General features: G+C 35.4%; 2 protein-coding genes across 2 annotated transcripts in view; one reads left to right on the plus strand and one right to left on the minus strand.

Annotated features, from left to right (window-relative positions):
* Positions 1 to 23454, minus strand: part of LOC119073173 (metabotropic glutamate receptor 7-like) — a 114631-nt gene that overhangs the window by 57491 nt on the left and 33686 nt on the right.
* Positions 17527 to 20572, plus strand: LOC119074160 (oxygen-dependent choline dehydrogenase 1-like). Its single transcript, XM_037180164.1, has 10 exons — positions 17527 to 17968; positions 18063 to 18140; positions 18200 to 18318; positions 18381 to 18579; positions 18652 to 18777; positions 18839 to 18963; positions 19212 to 19382; positions 19456 to 19891; positions 19951 to 20179; positions 20244 to 20572. Exons 1-10 carry the CDS (start codon positions 17818 to 17820, stop codon positions 20533 to 20535), a joined length of 1926 nt encoding a protein of 641 aa, XP_037036059.1. The 5' UTR covers positions 17527 to 17817; the 3' UTR covers positions 20536 to 20572.

Raw genomic sequence — 23454 nt, forward strand, 5'->3', positions numbered from 1 at the left:
ACCTAGAGATTTGATGGATACTTACCGGGTTTTTTCGTTTTTTTCTTCAGTAAATGACATTATTGAGATAGTTGGAGGTCAGTTCCTATGAAAAACCATTGAATTGACATGAAAACAAATAGAAAAATGTAACACAAATTTTTCAACAAATTTGTATAACCGAAGCAATAGAAGATTTAGTGATTTAACAACTTGTTTATTTAATTATAACAAAATTCAAATTTAAATTTCTCAAAAATCAAAACTCTCACCATCGTCATTTTCGCTAAAATCACTGTCATCGCTGTCCTCGCTGTCAGTGTAAATATCTTGTTTGTATAAATCGTTAAGATTTTCACAATTAACTGTCGTACCAAGGTGGCAACCGCACATTTCTGTGCAAGGCATTGGTGGCTTCTGTTTTCTGCAAGAGCAACGTAGCGTCTTGCAGCCAGCTTTACAATTACATTTCGTAATTTTGAGAAGTTCTGGGGGACACATAGGGAGAGTAGTCATAACCGGATAAAACTGGTTAGCTGTGTCATCCAACTTCCATCCAAATTTACTCGGATCCAACAGCGGGTGATTAGGAATTAATGCGTTCTTCCATGTGTTTGCCACTAAATGTGCCCGAAGAATATGTTTCTTCAAAGCATCATTCGTGGGTGGCATCGACTCAGGAACTGCTTCTTTGAGAAAGCGGAACCACCTCGCATCTTCGATAGTATTACAAGGAGTATCGTAGATGTAACAAATGAAAGGGACAATGTTCTCATACAAAACATCCACAGTAACATCAGCGTCACCAAGAGTTTTTATACGATCACAAATGCTATCCGGAGCGTCCAAAAATTTTGTAATCGCCATCTTCTTTGATATTCCACTGAATTTACCACTAACATCGGTCCCTGTTAGCGCATGAAGAGCAATAAGTGACTCAGCTTTCGAACCGAGGAAGTTACGGATCCGCTTGACATCAACATCAACTTATAGGAACTGACCTCCAACTATCTCAATAATGTCATTTACTGAAGAAAAAAACGAAAAAACCCGGTAAGTATCCATCAAATCTCTAGGTTCTAGGCTGGGGAAGAGAGATCCATTAGATTTCAGGATGTAGAGTCATCAACTTATAGGAACTGACCTCCAACTATCTCAATAATGTCATTTACTGAAGAAAAAAACGAAAAAACCCGGTAAGTATCCGTCAAATCTCTAGGTTCTAGGCTGGGGAAGAGAGATCCATTAGATTTCAGGATGTAGAGTCATCAACTTATAGGAACTGACCTCCAACTATCTCAATAATGTCATTTACTGAAGAAAAAAAAGAAAAAACCCGGTAAGTATCCGTCAAATCTCTAGGTTCTAGGCTGGGGAAGAGAGATCCATTAGATTTCAGGATGTAGAGTCATCAACTTATAGGAACTGACCTCCAACTATCTCAATAATGTCATTTACTGAAGAAAAAAACGAAAAAACCCGGTAAGTATCCATCAAATCTCTAGGTTCTAGGCTGGGGAAGAGAGATCCATTAGATTTCAGGATGTAGAGTCATCAACTTATAGGAACTGACCTCCAACTATCTCAATAATGTCATTTACTGAAGAAAAAAACGAAAAAACCCGGTAAGTATCCGTCAAATCTCTAGGTTCTAGGCTGGGGAAGAGAGATCCATTAGATTTCAGGATGTAGAGTCATCAATTTATAGGAACTGACCTCCAACTATCTCAATAATGTCATTTACTGAAGAAAAAAAAGAAAAAACCCGGTAAGTATCCGTCAAATCTCTAGGTTCTAGGCTGGGGAAGAGAGATCCATTAGATTTCAGGATGTAGAGTCATCAACTTATAGGAACTGACCTCCAACTATCTCAATAATGTCATTTACTGAAGAAAAAAACGAAAAAACCCGGTAAGTATCCATCAAATCTCTAGGTTCTAGGCTGGGGAAGAGAGATCCATTAGATTTCAGGATGTAGAGTCATCAACTTATAGGAACTGACCTCCAACTATCTCAATAATGTCATTTACTGAAGAAAAAAACGAAAAAACCCGGTAAGTATCCGTCAAATCTCTAGGTTCTAGGCTGGGGAAGAGAGATCCATTAGATTTCAGGATGTAGAGTCATCAACTTATAGGAACTGACCTCCAACTATCTCAATAATGTCATTTACTGAAGAAAAAAAAGAAAAAATCTGTTAAGAATCCATCAAATCTCTAGGTTCTAGGCTGGGGAAGAGAGATCCATTAGATTTCAGGATGTAGAGTCATCAACTTATAGGAACTGACCTCCAACTATCTCAATAATGTCATTTACTGAAGAAAAAAAAAAAAAATCTGTTAAGAATCCATCAAATCTCTAGGTTCTAGAACAGGGAAGAAATAATTATATATCATTGGGATGAGGACTAATGTCAGAGTAATTGTTCTATAAAAATTTGCAGTTTTTTTCCAAAGTATGGGCACAACAGTACTCAGAAAAAGTGTGCAAAATTAAACTCAAATTCTGATCTGGAGGTATGTGGGTATCCTGGCCCATTTCTTGGAACCACAAATCGGTTCAAGCTCCGCCGGGCAGATTTCGAAAGAGTTTACTTATACCTTTCCAAATCACTTTTACTTATCAAAATGGACTAAGAATTGGCCAAGTTATCAGTCCACAAAGTTGAGTAATTTTCCGGGCCACTTTTTGGGAAAGTACCGATACCAACGCCATCTGGACTAACCAAAAAAAAAATTGTTCCACAAAATGTCGGCATTGGATCACCCTCTTCAGAAAAAAAAATTTTTTGAAAAAGACTCTTTCCTTCGGGAGATATTTGACTTTTAATTTTTTCATATAAATGGCTTTTCCGGCCGGAAAATCAATTTTCCATTTTCCGGAAAAAAATTTAGTTCTATACTTTTTCACCACAAACAACATGCGATATCAAAAAAATTCAAAAGTTGCAAGGCGAGCGGAATGACACATGCAACCGTACTATTATGTACGCTTCAAAAATTGGTTCATTGCGATTATATCTGGTTAGAGGTGTTGCTCGGTAAGCATTGGGTCTTGGTGTCGGTGGTTCGAAATTTGGCCAGGGCAGAATTTTTATTTACGTTTAATGGTCCTGATGTTCAGAAGCAGTGGTGAAAAGTAAATCCATTTCACCACTAGTAACGAAAAGCATATATGACAATCCATTTCACAACTAGTGGTGAAAAGTAAAACATAGAAAACCAGAGAAAAGAAGACCCATATCACGCATGAAAAAGTTCAGTTTTCGCAGCGCAGTTGCAGAATTATATTTTCAAATTTTTAAATAAATCACTCACCCTTTGGTTGAAAATCAATTGAATTTTTACTTGTTGCACGTTTCATTTCCACTATGCAAAATGTGCTGCGAAATTTTATTGGCAAAGTGATTTTGAGTCGGTTTTTCTGTTCTTTCATTAAAAACGAAAATTTTTAATTGAATATTGCACAACTGTTGCTTCGTTTCGCAATTAAAACTTTGTATGTTGAAATTCAGGTTCTGTCGGGTATTACTGTCAATGGTATCATGATTGTGTGAGCAAAGGAAACATGAAAAAAGGTCAATACGTTAGTATAACCAAGAACTGTGCTCTGAGAAAAAATAGTTAGACATATTAGTGCTGTAGACTACTTTCGGGTCAGAAATTCTCACACAATGTTTGCTGTGTTGATATTTACCTTCGAGACAATTAGATTTTGTTTTATAATGTTTTGTTATTCCATGATATCGTGATGTGAATATATAACTGATGCATCTAGCCTCAATCAACGACGTAGCAAAAAGTAGCTGCCAAAAGTCACAATTTGACATCATTTCTCATTTCTCTACCCTGTCAACCATAAAATTCGAAAGAAAAGGTTTGTGTTACCCAGTTGGCTGAACAAACTACCATTCATCGGTCCGGAATACTTAATATTCATATCACAAACTTATACTGTCTAACCCATGAACATTTCCACATTTTACATTTTTGTTATTATGTGACATATTACAGTTTGATACCTCGAATGCATACTTGCATAATACCAATTTGACCGCATGTTGAGTGTAATAATTTTTCATTTTAATTTCATTTTTTGATCTCTTTTTAGTTATTGCAGTGACATTTTTTTACATTACCACCGTTAAATTGAACTACCAAATCGAACAGTTTAATAAATTGTTACATATACTAACAGTGACTCGTGGATATAATTTGAGAGCGTTTTTTGGTATTGAAGTTATTTTGGAATTTATGGTACCGTTCGTGCATATTGAATTGAAATTCTGCACTATGACTTATAAAATATAGTAAATTGACTGGAATATAATGTCGATCTATTGGCTGTTACCAAATTATATATGTGTCGAAGTTATATTAAAATTGCAGAAGTTATTTACTCACAAGCTGATGCGAATGCACGTACATGCTACAAATCCTCAATATTCAAATTTTATGATAGTTTTTACTTCGGAAGTAATTTCGAAACTTTTCATGATAATGTATTAATGCTGTACTCTTTTTTGATGTTCACACAAAATGTTTATTTTATTTGTACGAAAATCGAAAATAAAAATTTTATTTAAAAGTTTTTATCAGTTTAAAATATTTAAATGCCCATCCAAATGAATACAAGAATTTAATTTCAAAAATTATATATTACATAAATGCAGGCGCCGACTGCACCGAACAGACGAGTGCCTGGGATCTGAATAAACCGATTCTATCCCGGGCTTAGCCCTTTATATATTTTATGGAAAAATAGACAAAATTATGTACATAATGATGCGGAAATGGTTTATTTTGTGTATAGTTGTACTGCTAGGCATTCCCTTAAATATCTAAATCAGTATATATTCTGTTTAAATACTGCATATTTATGGTAATATTTTAAAAACATTCAATTTATCGAACGAATATTTTGATAACCTGAACCAAAATAATCTGGAATAATCTACCTGAGTCTACCCGATAGCTATTTTCGGTACAAGTATCGAAATCGTATTTTTCCTGTACTAAAACAATCTGAACTGGACAGAAGTATCGCAACAATTTGCTTGCACTTCAAAAATATCAACAAAAAATACACATTGTTTCTGCAACCGAGTGTCACAATACGACATATTTTGTTGCTTATTTGAGTTTAGAAATGTAAGATTTTCCGCACTGCTTTTTAGCCCCGTACGAAGTACGAAGGGGCTTATAGGCTTACGATGCCGTGTGTAATTGATGGAAAGTGTTTGCCTATGTTCATAGATGACGAATCCGCAATAAAAATTTGGGCCGTCTGTCTGTCACGTCGATATCTTGAGTAAATCAAATCCGATTTCAAAAAAAAATTTCCCTGAAAGATAGTCAAAATAGTGAGGCTAAGTTCGAAGATGGGCATATTCGGGTCGGCCCTTCGTGAGTTAGGGCCACCTAAGTGATTTAAGGTCTTTTGGTGATATTTATGGCAAAATAAACGATGGAAATGTAAATGACACGGCAAATGATAGGTATTGTCAATACCAATCCAGGAAAAAAAAGTTTTTTTTAAATCGGGTGAGTGGACCGTGAGTTAGGGCCTTAGAAGTGAAAAGTTACTAGGGCCCTATGTGTATTTTACATAGAACTCAAGTAAATTTCATTCGTTTTTCGTAATTTTTGTGTCATTTGGAAGGTAATCAAAAGCCGAATCAGGGGCGCCGACCTCTAGGTGGCGTTGGGTGCTCAAGCACCCGACACCAAGATTCGTTGGGTGCGTAGCACCCAACAGATATTTGATATTTTTCTTAATTAAATAAACTAACATTATTGCCACTGTTTCTGAATTGAAACAAAAAAAGCCTTCAGACATTTTTCGAACCTTCACAAGCAATAATAATAACGTTTCTGTGTGAGTTGTCTGGAATTGTAGTTTTTGTATTAGTTTTGTCTTAGCTTGGTGTTCCACTTCAGCACTTTCCTAATGTAGAACCGAGAAGAAACGTGCAGAAATAGTCATCTATATTACAGACGATATGTTTAAAAATAAAATCACACGAGGAATATGACAAAGGCTATGAAGAATACTTTTGTAGAAATAGTCATTTACGTCACAAGGACAAAGGTCCGAAAGTACTTTTCCATGTGACGTATTAAGTTTTTCATGCTTGCTATGGGAACCGAAAGTAGAAAAATGTTTACTTTCGCCCCTCAAAATTGACATTTTTACTTTCGGTTCCCATAGCAAGCATGAAAAAGAAATAGTATGTCAGGACTTTTGGTCAGGGCGAGGGCGACCTGGATTGGGTACGAGTACGACTTGTAAGTATAAGCTGAAACCTGAAATGTTAACTTTTTGACTTGTTGTCAAAATGGAAGTCAACCTGAAACTACTTTCGAGCCAACCTGATTTTTTCAGGCCAGTTTCATTTTCTTTAACCGGAAGCCACCCTGTCAAGATCAGGTAAATGAGATTCCGATTCAAGTTTTACTTTACCTGAACCACTCCGACCATTAGACGACAGTTGCATAAAAAATGGAAAACATGCATTCGAGCAATTTTTCTCTAATGTCGATATACATGTCCAGAATAGAGATGAAAAACCGGAAATTTCAACTCAAATTTTCCACCAAAATATTATATAAAATGAAGCTAGATTGTCAAAAGAAGGCTTGAACAAAAGTAAGTGAATGTAGTTATTCCGTAATATTTTCATGAAGAAGTATGTTCTACAAGTACGACTTAGACATTATTGACTCAATCTGGATTGCAATACGATCGCTTCATTTTAGTTTTTTGGCGAACCCTATCTATTTGGACGAATGTAGCCTTATTTTATGACGTTCTGCTGGAAAACTAGAGTTTTTGGTTCGGTTTAGACAGGCAATTTCTTAAAGGAAAACCTCTGTACGCACTCATGCGCCCTTTTGTTATAGTTTGTTCTTAGCTTTAGATTTCTCGACTATATTATTACTACGATGGGAGAATACATATTTCTCTGTTAGATTTACAAATCACTGAGAACCAGGTCTTGCACTTTCTCTTGATATTAAATTAAGTTGCTAGATTCGCTATCGTGAAAATCACTGTACAGAGATCTCGCACCCAACAACCAAAACACAAGTCGGCGCCCCTGAGCCGAATAGAATGTTGTTGAAAAAAAAATTAAATTTGGGTCCTCGGACTAAGGCCGCTACTAGGGCCCTATGCGTATTTTACATACAACTCGAGCAAATTTCATCCGTTTTTCGTAATTTTTGTTTCATTTGAAAGATAATCGAACACCGAATAGAATGTTGTTGAAAAAAAAATTAAATTTGGGTCCTTGGACTAAGGCCGCTACTATGGCCCTATGTGTATTTTACATATAACTCGAGCAAATTTCATCCGTTTTTCGTAATTTTTGTTTCATTTGGAAGGTAATCAAAGGCCGAATAGAATGTTGTTGAAAAAAAAATAAATTTGGGTCCTCGGACTAAGGCCGCTACTAGGGCCCTATGCGTATTTTACATACAACTCAAGTAAATTTCATCCGTTTTTCGTAATTTTTGTTTGATTTGGAAGGTAATCGAAGGCCGAATAGAATGTTGTTGAAAAACGAGCCGTCAGAACAGTCGGAGCGTTTGCTGCGACTGAGCCCCGTACAAACCCGTACATCTATTGGGTACGTGACCCTAGTTCGTCCGTCGCCCTACTCTTACCGTAAGCCTACTGCGCCCGTAAACGTCGGTAAAGTAAAATTCTTATGAAATGTGTACGTCTTAAAAATTGCGCATAGCGCAATTACGAAGCCCCGTACGACGTTCCTTTCAAATGTAACACAAATTTCGAATTGACCTAAAATTAAGTAAGTATCATTTTCACCGATTTATATTGATTTTACAAAAATCCAAAATGGCGGCCGACGGCCATTTTGTTAGGAGGTGGAAAGTAGTACGGCTGCTTTACATTCGTTAGTACCTTTCAAACAAAAAAAAAATTTGAAATTCGGTCAAAGTTTACTCGAGATATTAACAGAAAACACCACCTTCACTGTACGGCCGAGTAGCCACATATAAGCTCACTCCAAGAGACCTAGCTCACGATCCGGTGAATCGAATTTCATAAACTTTTTTTTCCCTGATTGGTACGGTCAATACCTATCTAATAAAGCAAAATACGTTCAAATTTGGCCAACCTACAAGCAAAAACAGCTTGCCGCCCTGTACCTAGTTCACACCAAGGGGTCTCACGAGTCGGTCATCCAATTTTCATAAACTTTTTTTTTGTCGAAATACCTTGTAAATACCTTTCATTTGATGTATCACTTACAAGTGTAGTGCTTAAATGTCTGGAGATATCGTCGAAAAACAGTTAGGCACTTATTGGGCCCCAGCTCCGGAAGGGTCGACCCAAAATCGCCCATCTTCGAACTTAGCCTCACTATTTTGACTATCTTTCAGGGGAAAAAAAATTTTTGAAATCGGATTTGATTTACTCAAGATATCGACGTGACAGACGGACGGACGGACGGACAAATTTTTTATTGCGGATTCGTTATCTATGAACATAGGCAAACACTTTGCCCTTACCGTCTGCTTCGAATTCCATCAATTACACACGGCATCGTAATCCTATAAGCCCCTTCGTACTTCGTACGGGGCTAAAAATTAAATTTGGGTCTTTGGCCTAATGCCGCTACTAGGGCCCTATGTGTATTTTACATAGAACTCGAGCAAATTCCATCCGTTTTCCGTATTTTTTGTTTCATTTGGAGGGTAATCAAAGGCCGAATAGAATGTAGTTGAAAAAAAAATAAATTTGGGTCCTCGGAATAAGGCTGGTACTAGGGCCCTATGCGTATTTTACATACAACTCGAGTAAATTTCATCCGTTTGTCGTAATTTTTGTTTAATTTAGAAGCTAATCGAAGACCTAATAGAATGTAGTTGAAAAAAAAATTAAATTTGGGTCCTCGGACTAAGACCGGTACTAGGGCCCTATGTGTGTGTATTTATACTCAATAAATTAAAATTTTAGGGCTATTTGAAATTTTTGTTTCATTTGATGCGATTTTTGAAATGTTTTGGTCAGTTTAAGTAGCTAAAAATCCTTCAATTTTCACTGGGTTCGCACCCCAGACCTCGAGTATGTGATCCATGTACGCTTAACTTTCTGGTCCGACTACTCGAATGCATAAACTAAATGTAAAGCACAATATGTGTATAATGCTCGATCAAATTTTCATCACAGCGACGTTAATGGAGTGAATCACTCCGAGTGGTTTCTGTGGAATAGTATTTTTTAAAACGCATGCTAAGAGGCTTTTGTTTAAAGCCTCTTAGCATTAACAATTAGTTATAGAAGGGTTACAAAAAACACCGTTTTTTGATCTTACAAATTTGGTTTATTAGCATCGGATGCATTTCGGCATATTTGCCATCATCAGCTTGTATGTAACTAACTAAAATTCTTTCTGAGTCCTACTTTTATACATTTTGTTATTTACTATTCCTAGCCTATAATTACATAATTCTAGAATATTCTGTTCATGTTGGACTATATGCACAAAGTTTTTTAAACAAAGAAAAAAGAAGAGATTTCTTAGCATTAGTTGGGAACAACGTTTTGTTTATAGTGTGCCGGAAATGACGTTTAGAAAAATGAAGATCACACTCCTGTACATGCCTAAACTGGAACTTTGCGCATACGATGCGTTGTCAGCCTCGGCTTCGCCTCACATCTAATGCGCAAAATTGCCATTTAGGCACATGTTAGCAAATTAGCTATTTTTGAATTGTTTTTTTTTGTCTATATTGTGACACTCGGTTTGCAAGACATTGCTCGCGTGGAAAAATCAAGGAATTTCGATTTGAAATGTTTGTTTTTTCTTGTTGCTTACAGGAGTGACATTTAAGTCGCGACGCTAAAAAAAATAAAAATTATTAGCATTAATTCGGTTTGTCGATGCGAAAAAGACCTATTGTAGGAGTTGTACGTTTAAGACTATCTTCAGATTTGCAGAGGTAGCAGGTAAATTTTTGTTGTTATTAACCTATATGCTTGTACGTCATTTTTGGCTAGAAAATCTGTCCTCGAACAGAAATAATATTTCACTCTGTGCGGAAATTGCCTTCATTGACACATAGAGTCCAAAAGTCATTTTTAGATTAATTTTGTTGAATAGAAAAACCTCACATTTAATGATGAATTTTTCTTTTCAGCAAAATGTAGCGGAAGTTAAATAAAGAAAATACAGTTTATTGCTAAGTACACGACAAAATAATGTCGAGCAAGTGGTGAAAACATATGGAGCAAATATTTCTTCTTTGAATCCTTCCTTGAACGACTAACAAATGAATCTTATGTGAAAAAATCTCTGAGCCGCAGTCGAATATAATCTGAAGTGCTTCCAAGTTTAAGAAAGGTGAGGAAATGGAGTAATGTAGTGTAGTTTTATTGGCTGTAGTATCTAAAATTTAAAAAAAATATTTCAACAGAATATAACAGAAAATGCGAAGCACGTGCTATTGTACACATATATCGTTTTGCCAACTTTAGACATTCTCGGCTCATTATAGATAAACTATAAAAAATAACACAAAAATAACATAAATTTAACGAGCCCAGCATTTCCCATACACTGTACGCACAACCCCTATGGTATGCCTCAACTTAAACCATATTTTTATGACTTTTTTGTGCGTTGCTGTACACTTTATCTACGCTCATACATTTTTTCTTCATCTTATTACCACACTGCCTGGAAATGAAATGCCCTACAGAGAACCGATTGAAAGTTTTCTGATTTCTGTAACTTTTACCGTTCACCCAAACTTCATTCAACTGCTCGACAGATAAAATGCTTTTTTTCGGGTGGCGGTTATTTTCCGGGTGTGAGTGATGGTTGTAACGTACATTGATGGAATTGTTTGTATTTTATACCTATATATCCATTCGTATAGATTGCTTTACGAGCATCTCATAAGCAACTGGGCGGAAGATTTCAAATTTCATGTTTTTACTTTCTTGTTGGCTACATATATGATATGTGAGTGAGATGAAAATGGAGTGAAACGAGGGCAAAAAGAGTCTTGAAAATCTATGATGCGTTACACGAAAAACAAAAGTCACATAATATAGCGACAGATGATGTTACAAAATTTGATGTTATTAAGAACATATGTATGTCATAGCGATTTCAAATGTTGTTATGGAATCCATCACAAAGCAATGGAACTGGTGTGTGCTGGTCTATATTATCCGGCATTATTTTATTTGTCTTAGAAAATCTAAGGATGAAAATGATGCGAATCAGAAACATTGTTTCAGAACGAAAAGCAAAATGACTTACTTTTGAGTTTGCCACTATCGCCACATCGATCCATCGTCGTACATACATATATTTACGTTGGATAAATGTCTAATGGAATGGCGAAAAATTGGAAAAAGAAGGAAATTCAACAAAGTCATCATCGCATATAGTAGGAGAATTAGAATGAAATGTATTGTAGCTCTAAGTAATTGGATCTTTGTTATTGCTGTCTATACATGAAAAGTATGCGATACATTTTGCTGATGCATATAGAGGGTGATGTATATCTTTGATAGTGTTCACTTAATTTTGTTGATAGTTTTTTGCGTCAGCGAGACACTTCATTATCGAACAGAGAATTTTACTTGTCATGCCGCATTCATCGTAACTTTGCAGTTACAATAGAAAATCTTCTGTTTTCTATAGAATATTGTAAATCCACTATTTTTACCAACATTCATGAACGGCATTTGTTAAATATATATAAAACATAATCGACCATAAAAAATTATTTTTCTTTATTCGATGAAGAACTTCTGTAAGGCGTAAGAAATGTTACGGACAGGGTGTGTTATAAAGTCGTTTCGGTAGATAGATTGAGTTGTATGCTAACCTCAAATGATTAGACCTAAGAATTAAGTTTCATGTAAGTAGTAAATGACTCTTGGGATTATTTTGAAGTGATATTACCCTCGGCTTTTTTGCCGGATACTAAAATGACCGAAACTATCACCTTTGTTGTCGCACTTGGCATAATCTTGTGAACTGATTTTAAAAAACGCACAAAATTTTTTGTTTTTTGTGTTTAATCGAGGGTAAGGCCAGTCACTACTTGCAAAAGTAAAAGTAACTTTGTAAGTCCTTTTTGTTACTAATAGAAAATGGATTTTAAGTTTGAAAATTTAAAAAATCCGTTTAGATTGCACCAAAATAATTTATTGGACGACTATAGTTTCCATTGTATTTAACAAGTCATTATCAAGTCTTGAATCATTTTCTATTAGTATTACTAAGATTGTACGTGTTCGGCTCGAAACACCAACCGTTTTTCCATATAAATCCTTTTTATTCAAATAAACAGTGTTGCATCTTCTAATGTATTAAATTCTTGCGAAACTACAACTCAGGAGCAATTTTTGGTTTTTAGACGTTGATCTTTTAGACGTTGACAAGTGAACGTTTAATTAAATAGGTGGGTGTGACCATATTTATGTACAATAGTGCCATGGAACAGTGCAGAAATGGATTTTCAGATATATTTTCTTGTTACTATCTTGTGTCTACACTGAAGCTATGCCTTTGCGTATACGATGTGTTGTCAACCTTGTGCTGACAATTGAGTTACAAACAAATTTTTTATTTTTATTTTTTATCGATGGAGAACCTAATTATAAGACACTTTGTCTCGTATCATATGCCAAAAAAAGTTAAAACTTTTTTTATAAATCATTTTGAAAGTCACTAAAAACACGAAAATTCGAATAGAAATACAGTATGTCATCAAAAATTTTTGTATTTCGATTCGAATTTTCGTGTTTTCAATGACTTTCAAAATGATTTGTAAAAAAAGTTTTAACTTTTTTTGGCATATGATACGAGACAAAGTGTCTTATAATTAGGTTCTTCATCGATAAAAAAAAAAATTGTTTGTAACTCAATTATTGTTAAAATGATCTATTTATTGTGCAAAATATTCATTTAGTCGCATTTTTGCAAAATAGCATGAAACAGTTACTAGCAAAAATGAACCACAAAAAACATTCAATTCTGTAAAGAATGGCACCGCTATAGTCATCTCAACGCTTTTTAATAGTCCCGCACTTTGTACAGTTTCCGAAATCTGTTAACCTAAGAAACCAGCAGAGTTGGAATGATATATATATTTCTCGCTATGGAAAACATTATCTATCGTATGACAAAGTTTTATTGTTGAACACAAAAGTGCTGTATTTTTTTAGTTTGCGTGACAAACTGTACACAGAATAGAGATTATTTATGAATTAACTTCAGACAGATTGTTACGAAATATTCGAACAGTTAAAAATAAACAAAACGACTATGGAACCTGAAATAAACATTTTTTTTTCTTGCTCATCCTCATAATGTTGTGAAACTACGTATACTCACTCCATTGTCACCATACACTCTAGGAATAATAAATAAAGCATGTCTCGGTACAAAAACACAAAGCACACGCACACATACATACTCAATGAGAAAAAAGGTGAAGAAAGTTTTCCAACTGTGCTTTAAAACAACTAAGTTCACGGCACAGCCAGACAAGTTTTCCCTTTTTTTTAAACGAATTTTTCTCAGGGTAATCATAAAAGGAAATTTCAATTAGATTTTTTTTCGTTTTCTTTGTAACACACAACATATAGACACTACGGGGAACGGCACTTTGGCGAAATACACAAAAGTTTATTTTAATTTTTACATTAGACAATACCGATGGCCCGGCTCTGCTGTTTCATTTAATTGGATTCATTTTAATGATTCCAACGGGGGTAATTTCACTTTTTTCTTTTGGTGGATTAAGTTCATCGCGATTGTCTTATTTTGCTTATCATGTATATACAAAGGTATTTCATACTGAAGTTGCGTAATTTTTTTAAGATAATTTTATTCCAAGTCATGTTACACCGAAAAATTGTATACACTTCAAGTGCTTCACTCTAAAATTTACTTTATTACCGTTATAAAGAAAAAAGATCATAATTTTCCTGTGTTTATAGCGTTTTAAGTGATGCAACCCTTCAACACGAATAACCCAATGCTCAGTGCTAAAAATAAATATAAAATTTAATGAATATAATTACACTCGTAAACGAATTAGTGTCAATTTACGTTTCAAATACTCTTCACAACATACACTTCCAACTGTTTTGTGGATGTTTACTAAATGTTGTTATTGAAATTAATTTAAAGTGGTATCACCGTGAAATGCTGTTATAGTTATGTGAAATATATTCGAAAGTCTGACCAGGTGAACATGCAGAAATTTTATTTAAAAAAAAGGAAAATTTTCCACTACAAGTTTTGCACTTTTTGTTTCGTAACTTTGCAACTTTCTGAAAGATATCCATTCCACAAAGAAGCTGTGTATGCAGCAGCAAGTCGAATGAATAATGCGTACGGTAAAACGGAATAAATTGTACAATGTTCGTTGGAAATGTATGTAAAATTATTCAAAGTTGCACATGTCATTTCACAGACTTTGATATTGTAAATTCATGTTATGTGCAGCAAATTCAATCCGTAAAATCAGAGTGATTTTTTAAAGCGTTGTCAAAAATCTGAAAATACTCCACAGAATTCGAACCATACACATGCTATCAACTGAGCACCAGCATTCAATATTTCAATTTGTTTTAATTTGAAATTTGGTGTTGTAACGAATGAGCAATTACGTACACGAGTTTGCAGCAAATATCGATACTAAAATGGAAAATGATTTTGCATTGTTTCTATCGATTCCAAGCAACTGAAGTGAGATTGACCTCAAATAAAAGGCCATAGGGCAATTAATCGTTCTGATTAATGCTGGCTAAATTTGATTGATGCTGGCTAAATTTGCCAATTTTTATTATTTTCATAAACAATTATGATGCGTTAATCGAAGGAAATGAAACATTCCCCGACATATAACACGTTAATAAACGCCAATAAAATAAAATAAAATCCGAAATCAAAAGGCTTCCATAACAAAACATCATTTATTTTCCCAATTTATTACAATATGGACTGTTAAATCATTTCGTTTTTATCATCAACATTGACGTGTGGTAATTTCAGATGCATGGGATGTGGGGTATCTAGGTCAAAATGATAGATACTTAATAACATATTAATCGACTGAATTCAAGGAGTTTTCATTTCATTTTGAGAGGGTATGGGATAAATGTAGTATAGATACAGTCATTAAACGAATATAATGAAATTTATGTTACTTCCACTTCCATATAGAACTGATTTAGGTTGCTATGCTGAGTGTTTAACTGCGTAATTGTCCGTCTAATCAAAAATTTATGAATTCTTTGAAAACTTTGGTCGTATACAGAACATACATTAGGATCAACAATTGAAATGTAAGATTTTTCTTGATTAAATTTGAAATCATTTTTATTACCTCTCTTTGTCAGAGATCTAAAACTTTGTTCATTAAAATGTTAATCACTTTCTTATGCAATGTTTTTTTTACTTTCGCCACTTGTCAAACAAATAACTAGTCATTACTCGTTGACATTACATTGACTATTGAAATTATGTTCAATTATAGGCCTTACCTTCAGCGCTTTTATCACCGAAAAAGGACATAATATACTATTTTCCATTGAAATTTCCGCACCAAATTCTGCAAATTTCTCTTTCTGCAAATCAGACAAAAGCCTCTTAAAAAAGGAAAGAGTGACGCAAGTTTTACATTTTCTGGTTACAAAAGTATTGATATCAGAAAGTGTGACGTTCAAAGTTGATAGTTGAAATTAAAACAATGCAAGAGTCATCTAAACAATAGAAATGTCTTGTAAATGGAGAGCTAAAAGGATCCAAACCGAAATACTTTGAGCTTTATACGAACCTTTGCCTTACGGAAGAGAAATTTCCCGTTATGCCTTATGAAACATTATTATCCTCTGCGATAAAAAAACGTATTGACGTCTCTATTTACTCGAAACTTGTACTAATACTCGGACAAGTACTAATACTCGTACACGTCTCTTATATACTTCGAGACAACACTAATCTACTACAGGGGCGCCGACTTGTGTTTTGGTTGTTGGGTGCGAGATCTCTGTACAGTGATTTTCACGATAGCGAATCTAGCAACTTAATTTAATATCAAGAGAAAGTGCAAGACCTGGTTCTCAGTGATTTGTAAATCTAACAGAGAAATATGTATTCTCCCATCGTAGTAATAATATAGTCGAGAAATCTAAAGCTAAGAACAAACTATAACAAAAGGGCGCATGAGTGCGTACAGAGGTTTTCCTTTAAGAAATTGCCTGTCTAAACCGAACCAAAAACTCTAGTTTTCCAGCAGAACGTCATAAAATAAGGCTACATTCGTCCAAATAGATAGGGTTCGCCAAAAAACTAAAATGAAGCGATCGTATTGCAATCCAGATTGAGTCAATAATGTCTAAGTCGTACTTGTAGAACATACTTCTTCATGAAAATATTACGGAATAACTACATTCACTTACTTTTGTTCAAGCCTTCTTTTGACAATCTAGCTTCATTTTATATAATATTTTGGTGGAAAATTTGAGTTGAAATTTCCGGTTTTTCATCTCTATTCTGGACATGTATATCGACATTAGAGAAAAATTGCTCGAATGCATGTTTTCCATTTTTTATGCAACTGTCGTCTAATGGTCGGAGTGGTTCAGGTAAAGTAAAACTTGAATCGGAATCTCATTTACCTGATCTTGACAGGGTGGCTTCCGGTTAAAGAAAATGAAACTGGCCTGAAAAAATCAGGTTGGCTCGAAAGTAGTTTCAGGTTGACTTCCATTTTGACAACAAGTCAAAAAGTTAACATTTCAGGTTTCAGCTTATACTTACAAGTCGTACTCGTACCCAATCCAGGTCGCCCTCGCCCTGACCAAAAGTCCTGACATACTATTTCTTTTTCATGCTTGCTATGGGAACCGAAAGTAAAAATGTCAATTTTGAGGGGCGAAAGTAAACATTTTTCTACTTTCGGTTCCCATAGCAAGCATGAAAAACTTAATACGTCACATGGAAAAGTACTTTCGGACCTTTGTCCTTGTGACGTAAATGACTATTTCTACAAAAGTATTCTTCATAGCCTTTGTCATATTCCTCGTGTGATTTTATTTTTAAACATATCGTCTGTAATATAGATGACTATTTCTGCACGTTTCTTCTCGGTTCTACATTAGGAAAGTGCTGAAGTGGAACACCAAGCTAAGACAAAACTAATACAAAAACTACAATTCCAGACAACTCACACAGAAACGTTATTATTATTGCTTGTGAAGGTTCGAAAAATGTCTGAAGGCTTTTTTTGTTTCAATTCAGAAACAGTGGCAATAATGTTAGTTTATTTAATTAAGAAAAATATCAAATATCTGTTGGGTGCTACGCACCCAACGAATCTTGGTGTCGGGTGCTTGAGCACCCAACGCCACCTAGAGGTCGGCGCCCCTGATCTACTAATAGACAGTTGCAAAATGAACTATGATTATATTTAATTGATTGCTATACTGGCATCCGTCGTCACCACAATTACGCTTCAATCTTTAATTTCATATCAGTAGCAAAGGAAGCAAATTGTCTCGCATGGGCGTGATTCCAGTGAATCTAATTGCCGCGATAAAATTATTGAATTGTTCTTCACTTCAGATCAGCAAGATTCGATTAACAATTTGGTGAAATGCTAGCCTATATTTGTAAACAACTGTGTGTGATAGATGAATAGTGGTCTTAAGACCGACTGATTGCATTATCATTCAAGGCGCACAATTATCTTTTCAATAATTCAGATTGTGTCTTTAATTATAACTTAGTCTATTATTGAGTTACATCTTCAACAACGGTCGACGGTCTAACAAATGAATATTGCGGAATTTTTCCTGGGATCTATTCCCTTGCTACTCCAATTTTATGTAGAAATGTACCGTGAAACCGACCTAAAAAATACGATGGTCGAGTTGGAAAGTGAATTTAACGTTCCAGTCGTGAAAAAATACGATTTCATTATCGGTGAGTGACTGTGCAAGCTACGGTTGCATAACGTACATGCTTGTTATCTCGTCGTTCATCTCTTTTGTGACTAATAACTTTTTTCTTCGCACAGTTGGCGGTGGATCCGCTGGATGTGTGTTAGCTGGGAGGTTATCGGAGCATTACAGTGTATTGTTGTTGGAAGCAGGAGGTTTTCGGATCGAACCATATTTGCATTCTTTCAAAACTTTCATGCAAAATGTTTTGTAGGCTCTCCTCCTCCTGCAACTTACGTTCCATACTTTACAGCTGATGTTGGGCGCGATCCATCTATCAACTACTTTTTCAACACTGTTCCCCAAGCTAATGCAGCGTTGAGTAGTGATGGGGTATGTCGATGTGAAAATCCTTTTTATCTCGTCGTGCGAAGTGAATTTTCGGTTTTGAAAAGGTCGCACTAACTCACACTGGTCGCATGTTAGGAGGTTCAGGAAGCCATAACGACATGGTACATTCAAGAGGCAGTCCAAGAGATTACGACAATTGGGCGACGTTGCTGAACGATGATAGTTTCAACTACACGAATATTTTAAAGTTCTTCAAAAGAATGGAAACTTTTGTCGGGCCAAAGTATGGCAATGATAGTGACGGTAATTTTGTTTGTAATTTTTGTCACTGACTTGGAGCTTATGTAAAATGTACATGTCGTGGTAAATTGGTAGATTACTACGGCAACGATGGCCCAATTGAAGTATATACCAGTGAGCTTCCTATCCTCGGTACTTGGCTTGAAGCTGGAAGAGAACTTGGATATGAAATCGGAGATCCAAATGGTTTTCAAAGGGAAGGTATTAATTTCTGCTAAATTTGTTTGTCTTTAAACTGTTTGTAAATGATCAAATTGGTAAGGCTTCGCACCAATGAACGTTGCTAGCAAAAGTGGCCGACGGTCCAGTTCATACATCGAGTATGTAAAACCGTACGAACATACTAGAAATACACTGACAGTGCTGCCATATTCGACAGTATCCGAGGTAAATAATTTCCGACAAAAATTACTTCGAAGAAAAAGGCACTCCATCATAAGACATAATGGTAAAACTCAAACACTTAATGATTAGTAAAGGGTAGACAGTAAGAAGAAGACCAAGTAAACTACGTGAAGTCAAGTGCACGTAAAATATCAATGCTAGTGCATTAATTAAGTCGTAGTCTTGCGCTCTTCGTTTTAACTTCAAAATCCACTTGGAAATCTCCAACATTTTCTTAAATTTTGCGTTAGATTTTATTGGACGACAACAAAAAGGCTTATGGAGTGGCCTACTCAAGACATGGATTCCCACAACTGGCCCATGCTGAAAAGGAAATTATCTTAAGCGCAGGAGCATTTTCTTCACCTTTACTTTTAATGAAATCTGGCATCGGCCCCGTAGCCGTTTTGAATGCTGCAGAAGTATGTACCAATCGAACGCATTGACCAATCAAATAATAAATTGTTGGGTGGGATTTCCATTTCTCTACTTCAGATTCCAGTCAAAGTTCCAATCGAAGCAGTGGGAAATAACCTTAGCGAGCATGTGTGTTTCATTATGACTGGATTTACGGTCAACGATACGTCCTTGTTTCCGGCAATTCGAAGTTCAGACGCGGAAAAAATCTTTGCAGAATACGAAAAGGGCGAAGGAGTTTTATCAATTGTTCCAGAAGGTCCTCAGTGCTTCATTAGGTCATCGGTCGCGGAGCCTGGATGGCCAGATCTGTGGCTTGAAATTGCTCCACATATCAGCATTGACGGCGAACAGGAGATCGTTTTCTTGAATGTAGTTGGTCGTCCGAGGAGCAAAGGAACACTTTCATTAGATACCGAAAAGTACAGGGCCGGAATTAGAGACGATGTTGAATTGGCTTTAATCGATTACCAATTCTTAACACATCCTGACGATGTTACTGCTATGTTGGATGGTAGGTCAATACTTATTTTAATAAGAAAATTCTGTAGCAACAACCACTATCGCTTTTAGGCGTAAATTTCATTTTCCGAATAGTGGAGACTGATGCTTTTAAACGTATAAATTTGACATATTCCGCTCCGCCCGACCCTGCATGCAGTGCATTTACATTTTTATCGATCGAATATTGGAACTGTAAAATGCGACAAGACACTTATTCTTGGATTCATATGGTGGGTACCTGTAGGCTAGGATCTGATTCGGATGACTCGAACGCATCAGTCGTCGACACGAAATTCAGGTTTGTAAATCAACAGAGAGGAAAGTGAACACTCGAACAAATTTTCATTTTGATTGCACATCAGGGTTCGTGGTGTGTCCAATTTGAGAATTGTTGACGCCTCGGTTATTCCTGAAGTTACAAATGCCAATCTAAACGCGCCGGTCATGATGTTAGCCGAAAAAGCTGCCGAGGAAATTATTAACTTGTATGGGGCCCAATCTAGTACCACATCAAGCACCACAACAACAACAACTACTACTACCACACTTAGCCCAGATACAACTCCGGAATCAAATGGATCAAAATCGACTGTGAGTAACACAGTCGCATTTACATTAATTTCTGGACTTTTGCTTTCCGTATTTTACTTTTAAATAAAAAAAATGATGCGTAGGATGATGCTTCAAGTAGATCACACTTGGTTCAGTTGTCACTACTTACCTAAACAAAAAAACCCTGGTTCTCACAATCTTCTCTGAAAGACCAGGATAACCAATTTACTTGTTCTGTTAATGCAAATCCACCTAATCCACCTCATTCATTCTTTAATTTTATATCAGCGACTGTGTAACAAAGAAAACTAAAATTTACTCGCAACGGCCTGACTCACATGAATTTAATTACCCAGATAAATTTACGAATTATCAGTTAGATTCGACTAGCCAATCGATGGAAAGGTAGAAACAACACACTTCAACCATGAATGGCACTCCAAAAAGGGTACTGAAACTTGGCAGTATGTCAGTATGTCACACAGCTCTAAAACACTGTAAAACCTTTCAGGCAAAATAGTCCTCTATTTGGCAGCTGCTGACTATAATCACTTTTGCTTGAAGTGCGTTGGTAGTACACATTAAACGAAAAACTATGTTCGACAATGTTCGTAAGAGCAATTGATCGCTTTATCAAATCATACAAGGCGAACTTTTATCTTTTCATAAATACACTTTTATCAGACAGATTGGAGGTGTTAATTATATAGGTGGCAGACTTGTCAAAAGAAATAGGTTCGTAGCTCATCATTCTGAGCATCGTTCCCAACGGTAAAATTATAGTATTCAACGAGCACGCGTACCCCCATACCACCAATTTTGTTTTCTAGAATGTCTTAAAAAATTTGATTTTTTTTTTCCGTAATTGGACTTGCGCTATGCTAACGCGCGCCAACGAAAAGCTTATTCAATTCATCGATACTGATTAGCCGGATAACAACCTTTCATTAATTGAAGTGGAGAGAGTGTTGTTGGATACAACTTAATATATGACGAAATTCTGAACAGACAACTTTACCAACTCGAACTCGTAGATACCCAAGTTAATGCGTACATGCAAAATCATTAATGAAGCCCTGCTTAATATCTAGAGATATCAATATATACCAAAATCATCACAATACCATCTGTATGTAGCGTTAATAATTCCGTTCTATTGTTAGAGTTCACAGGTGTAAGATCGGTGTACGACTTTTAATTTTTGTGAAAACCTTTGTACTGTCGCAACAGATGTGCTTTTAAGTTCTACAACCTCATTACAAATCATACCAAACAAATTTTTGAAAATTTACGGAAACCATTGTTATGATGCTCTTTTGTACAAAAATATCGGTTTCTGATTTAAAAACGGCTTTGCAGAAATTTCCGCATTTCAGATAGCAAAGGTGTTTATTTGAGAAACAGGGTTGAAACATCGTCTATACAATTAAGGAAATAATTGACTCTGGAGCTCTCAGAACACTCAGAGCTCAAAAATTCCTTGTACAGAAGATGTCTTATCGTAATTTATATTGGATGTTGATCAACAACAGTTAAGGTGTTTTTTCTTTAATTCGGAACCTATTTGAGATTTTTTAGGATTTTGAAAGTTAGCTATGTTTCCAGTCGGTTAAGTGTCTAGTTTATGATATTTTGGCGCAAAATTTAAACCGCCATGGCGAATTCAAATTTTGCGCCAAAATTATGGTATTACTAAGAATTTCTTAAATCTCACTTAATAGAGTGAGGACATTATTCTCCCATTAATTGTTCATTAAGCGAGTCGCCCCATGTCAACTGTGAGTTTTGATTTTTCATTTTCATTTCCGTGCTTACACCTACATAATAAACGAGCCTGGGAATATCGGTATCTGTGAAAACTCTGATCACTCTAAAATTGTGTTTTCATGGTGAACTTACTCTATAACTTTTTACGAAAATTTTGTCATGACAAAAATAAATTTGGACAACCCTTACACTCTTCCACTCTTAACATATACTTCAACACCTCAAACGAAAGATATTGTTGAACCTTTTTGAAATGAGTAAAATAACATAAAATGCAAAAGTGACGATTTGTGTTTCATGCCTTTTCGTAATGAAGAATGTAGCATTTAGAAACGATGGAAAATCGTCATAGTGATTTTCCACTTTTCAAAGTTCGACATAACGCTGAAGTTCTGCACACACACACAGAAAGAGAAAGAGAGAAGGAAGCATAATAAACCTCGACGTTTACACAGTATAAGTATAGCTATATACATATTTGAAATAGCTGAGTGGTAAAATTTTACGATTTCATTTGATTTAATGTTATCGACTTGCCACTGTATCCGAACTAAAACACCGAGATGCTATGTTTATTCAGCGTTGAAACGCTTAAAAATTTCGCTTTGTATAATAGAGAAACAGCAGTGGGAAGTCTACAGGAAATTGCAGACTTTTGTAAAAAGAAAAAAGATAAAAGTAGCACCTAGCATGTGATTACCAGGTATAAATTACTGTCTGTTACATAAACGGAATGGAAAAACCGTATACCACGAACGTACTCACTTCAGCTAAGATAAATAGTAATTTGTGCACAGAAGAACACCTACAACAACATTATCATGAGAGTATGCAGTCTGACGTCGAGTTCAAGTAATTGCGAAATGTTGTAGAAAATATTTAATTTGATTACAAAAGCTTGCTGTTCCTCTAGTAGCGTAAATTTTTAATCTTGTAGTAGGTGGAGTTGGAGTATGCAATATCGCTCACAGTTTTAAGTTTGAATATTTCTGTATGTTGTAATCATGCAATGATTTACGTAAAACATTTCAGTAAAGTTAAACAATATACACATTTGACCCGTTGAAACGGTCAGGATGGTAAACTGGCACCTCATGGCGAATGGCTAATGGCTTTATGTACAGCAAAATGAATGTTTAGAGAAATTAAGGAAAAGATTGCTAAAGAACTCGAGACGTTACTTTAGTCAAATGATGTGATTTAATTATTAAATCTTAATAAACCGTTTCCGTTTTTAAAATGTTATAAATGAGC

The sequence above is a fragment of the Bradysia coprophila genome, unplaced genomic scaffold, assembly GCF_014529535.1.
Source record: "Bradysia coprophila strain Holo2 unplaced genomic scaffold, BU_Bcop_v1 contig_138, whole genome shotgun sequence".
NCBI classification, from domain to species: Eukaryota; Metazoa; Arthropoda; class Insecta; order Diptera; family Sciaridae; genus Bradysia; species Bradysia coprophila.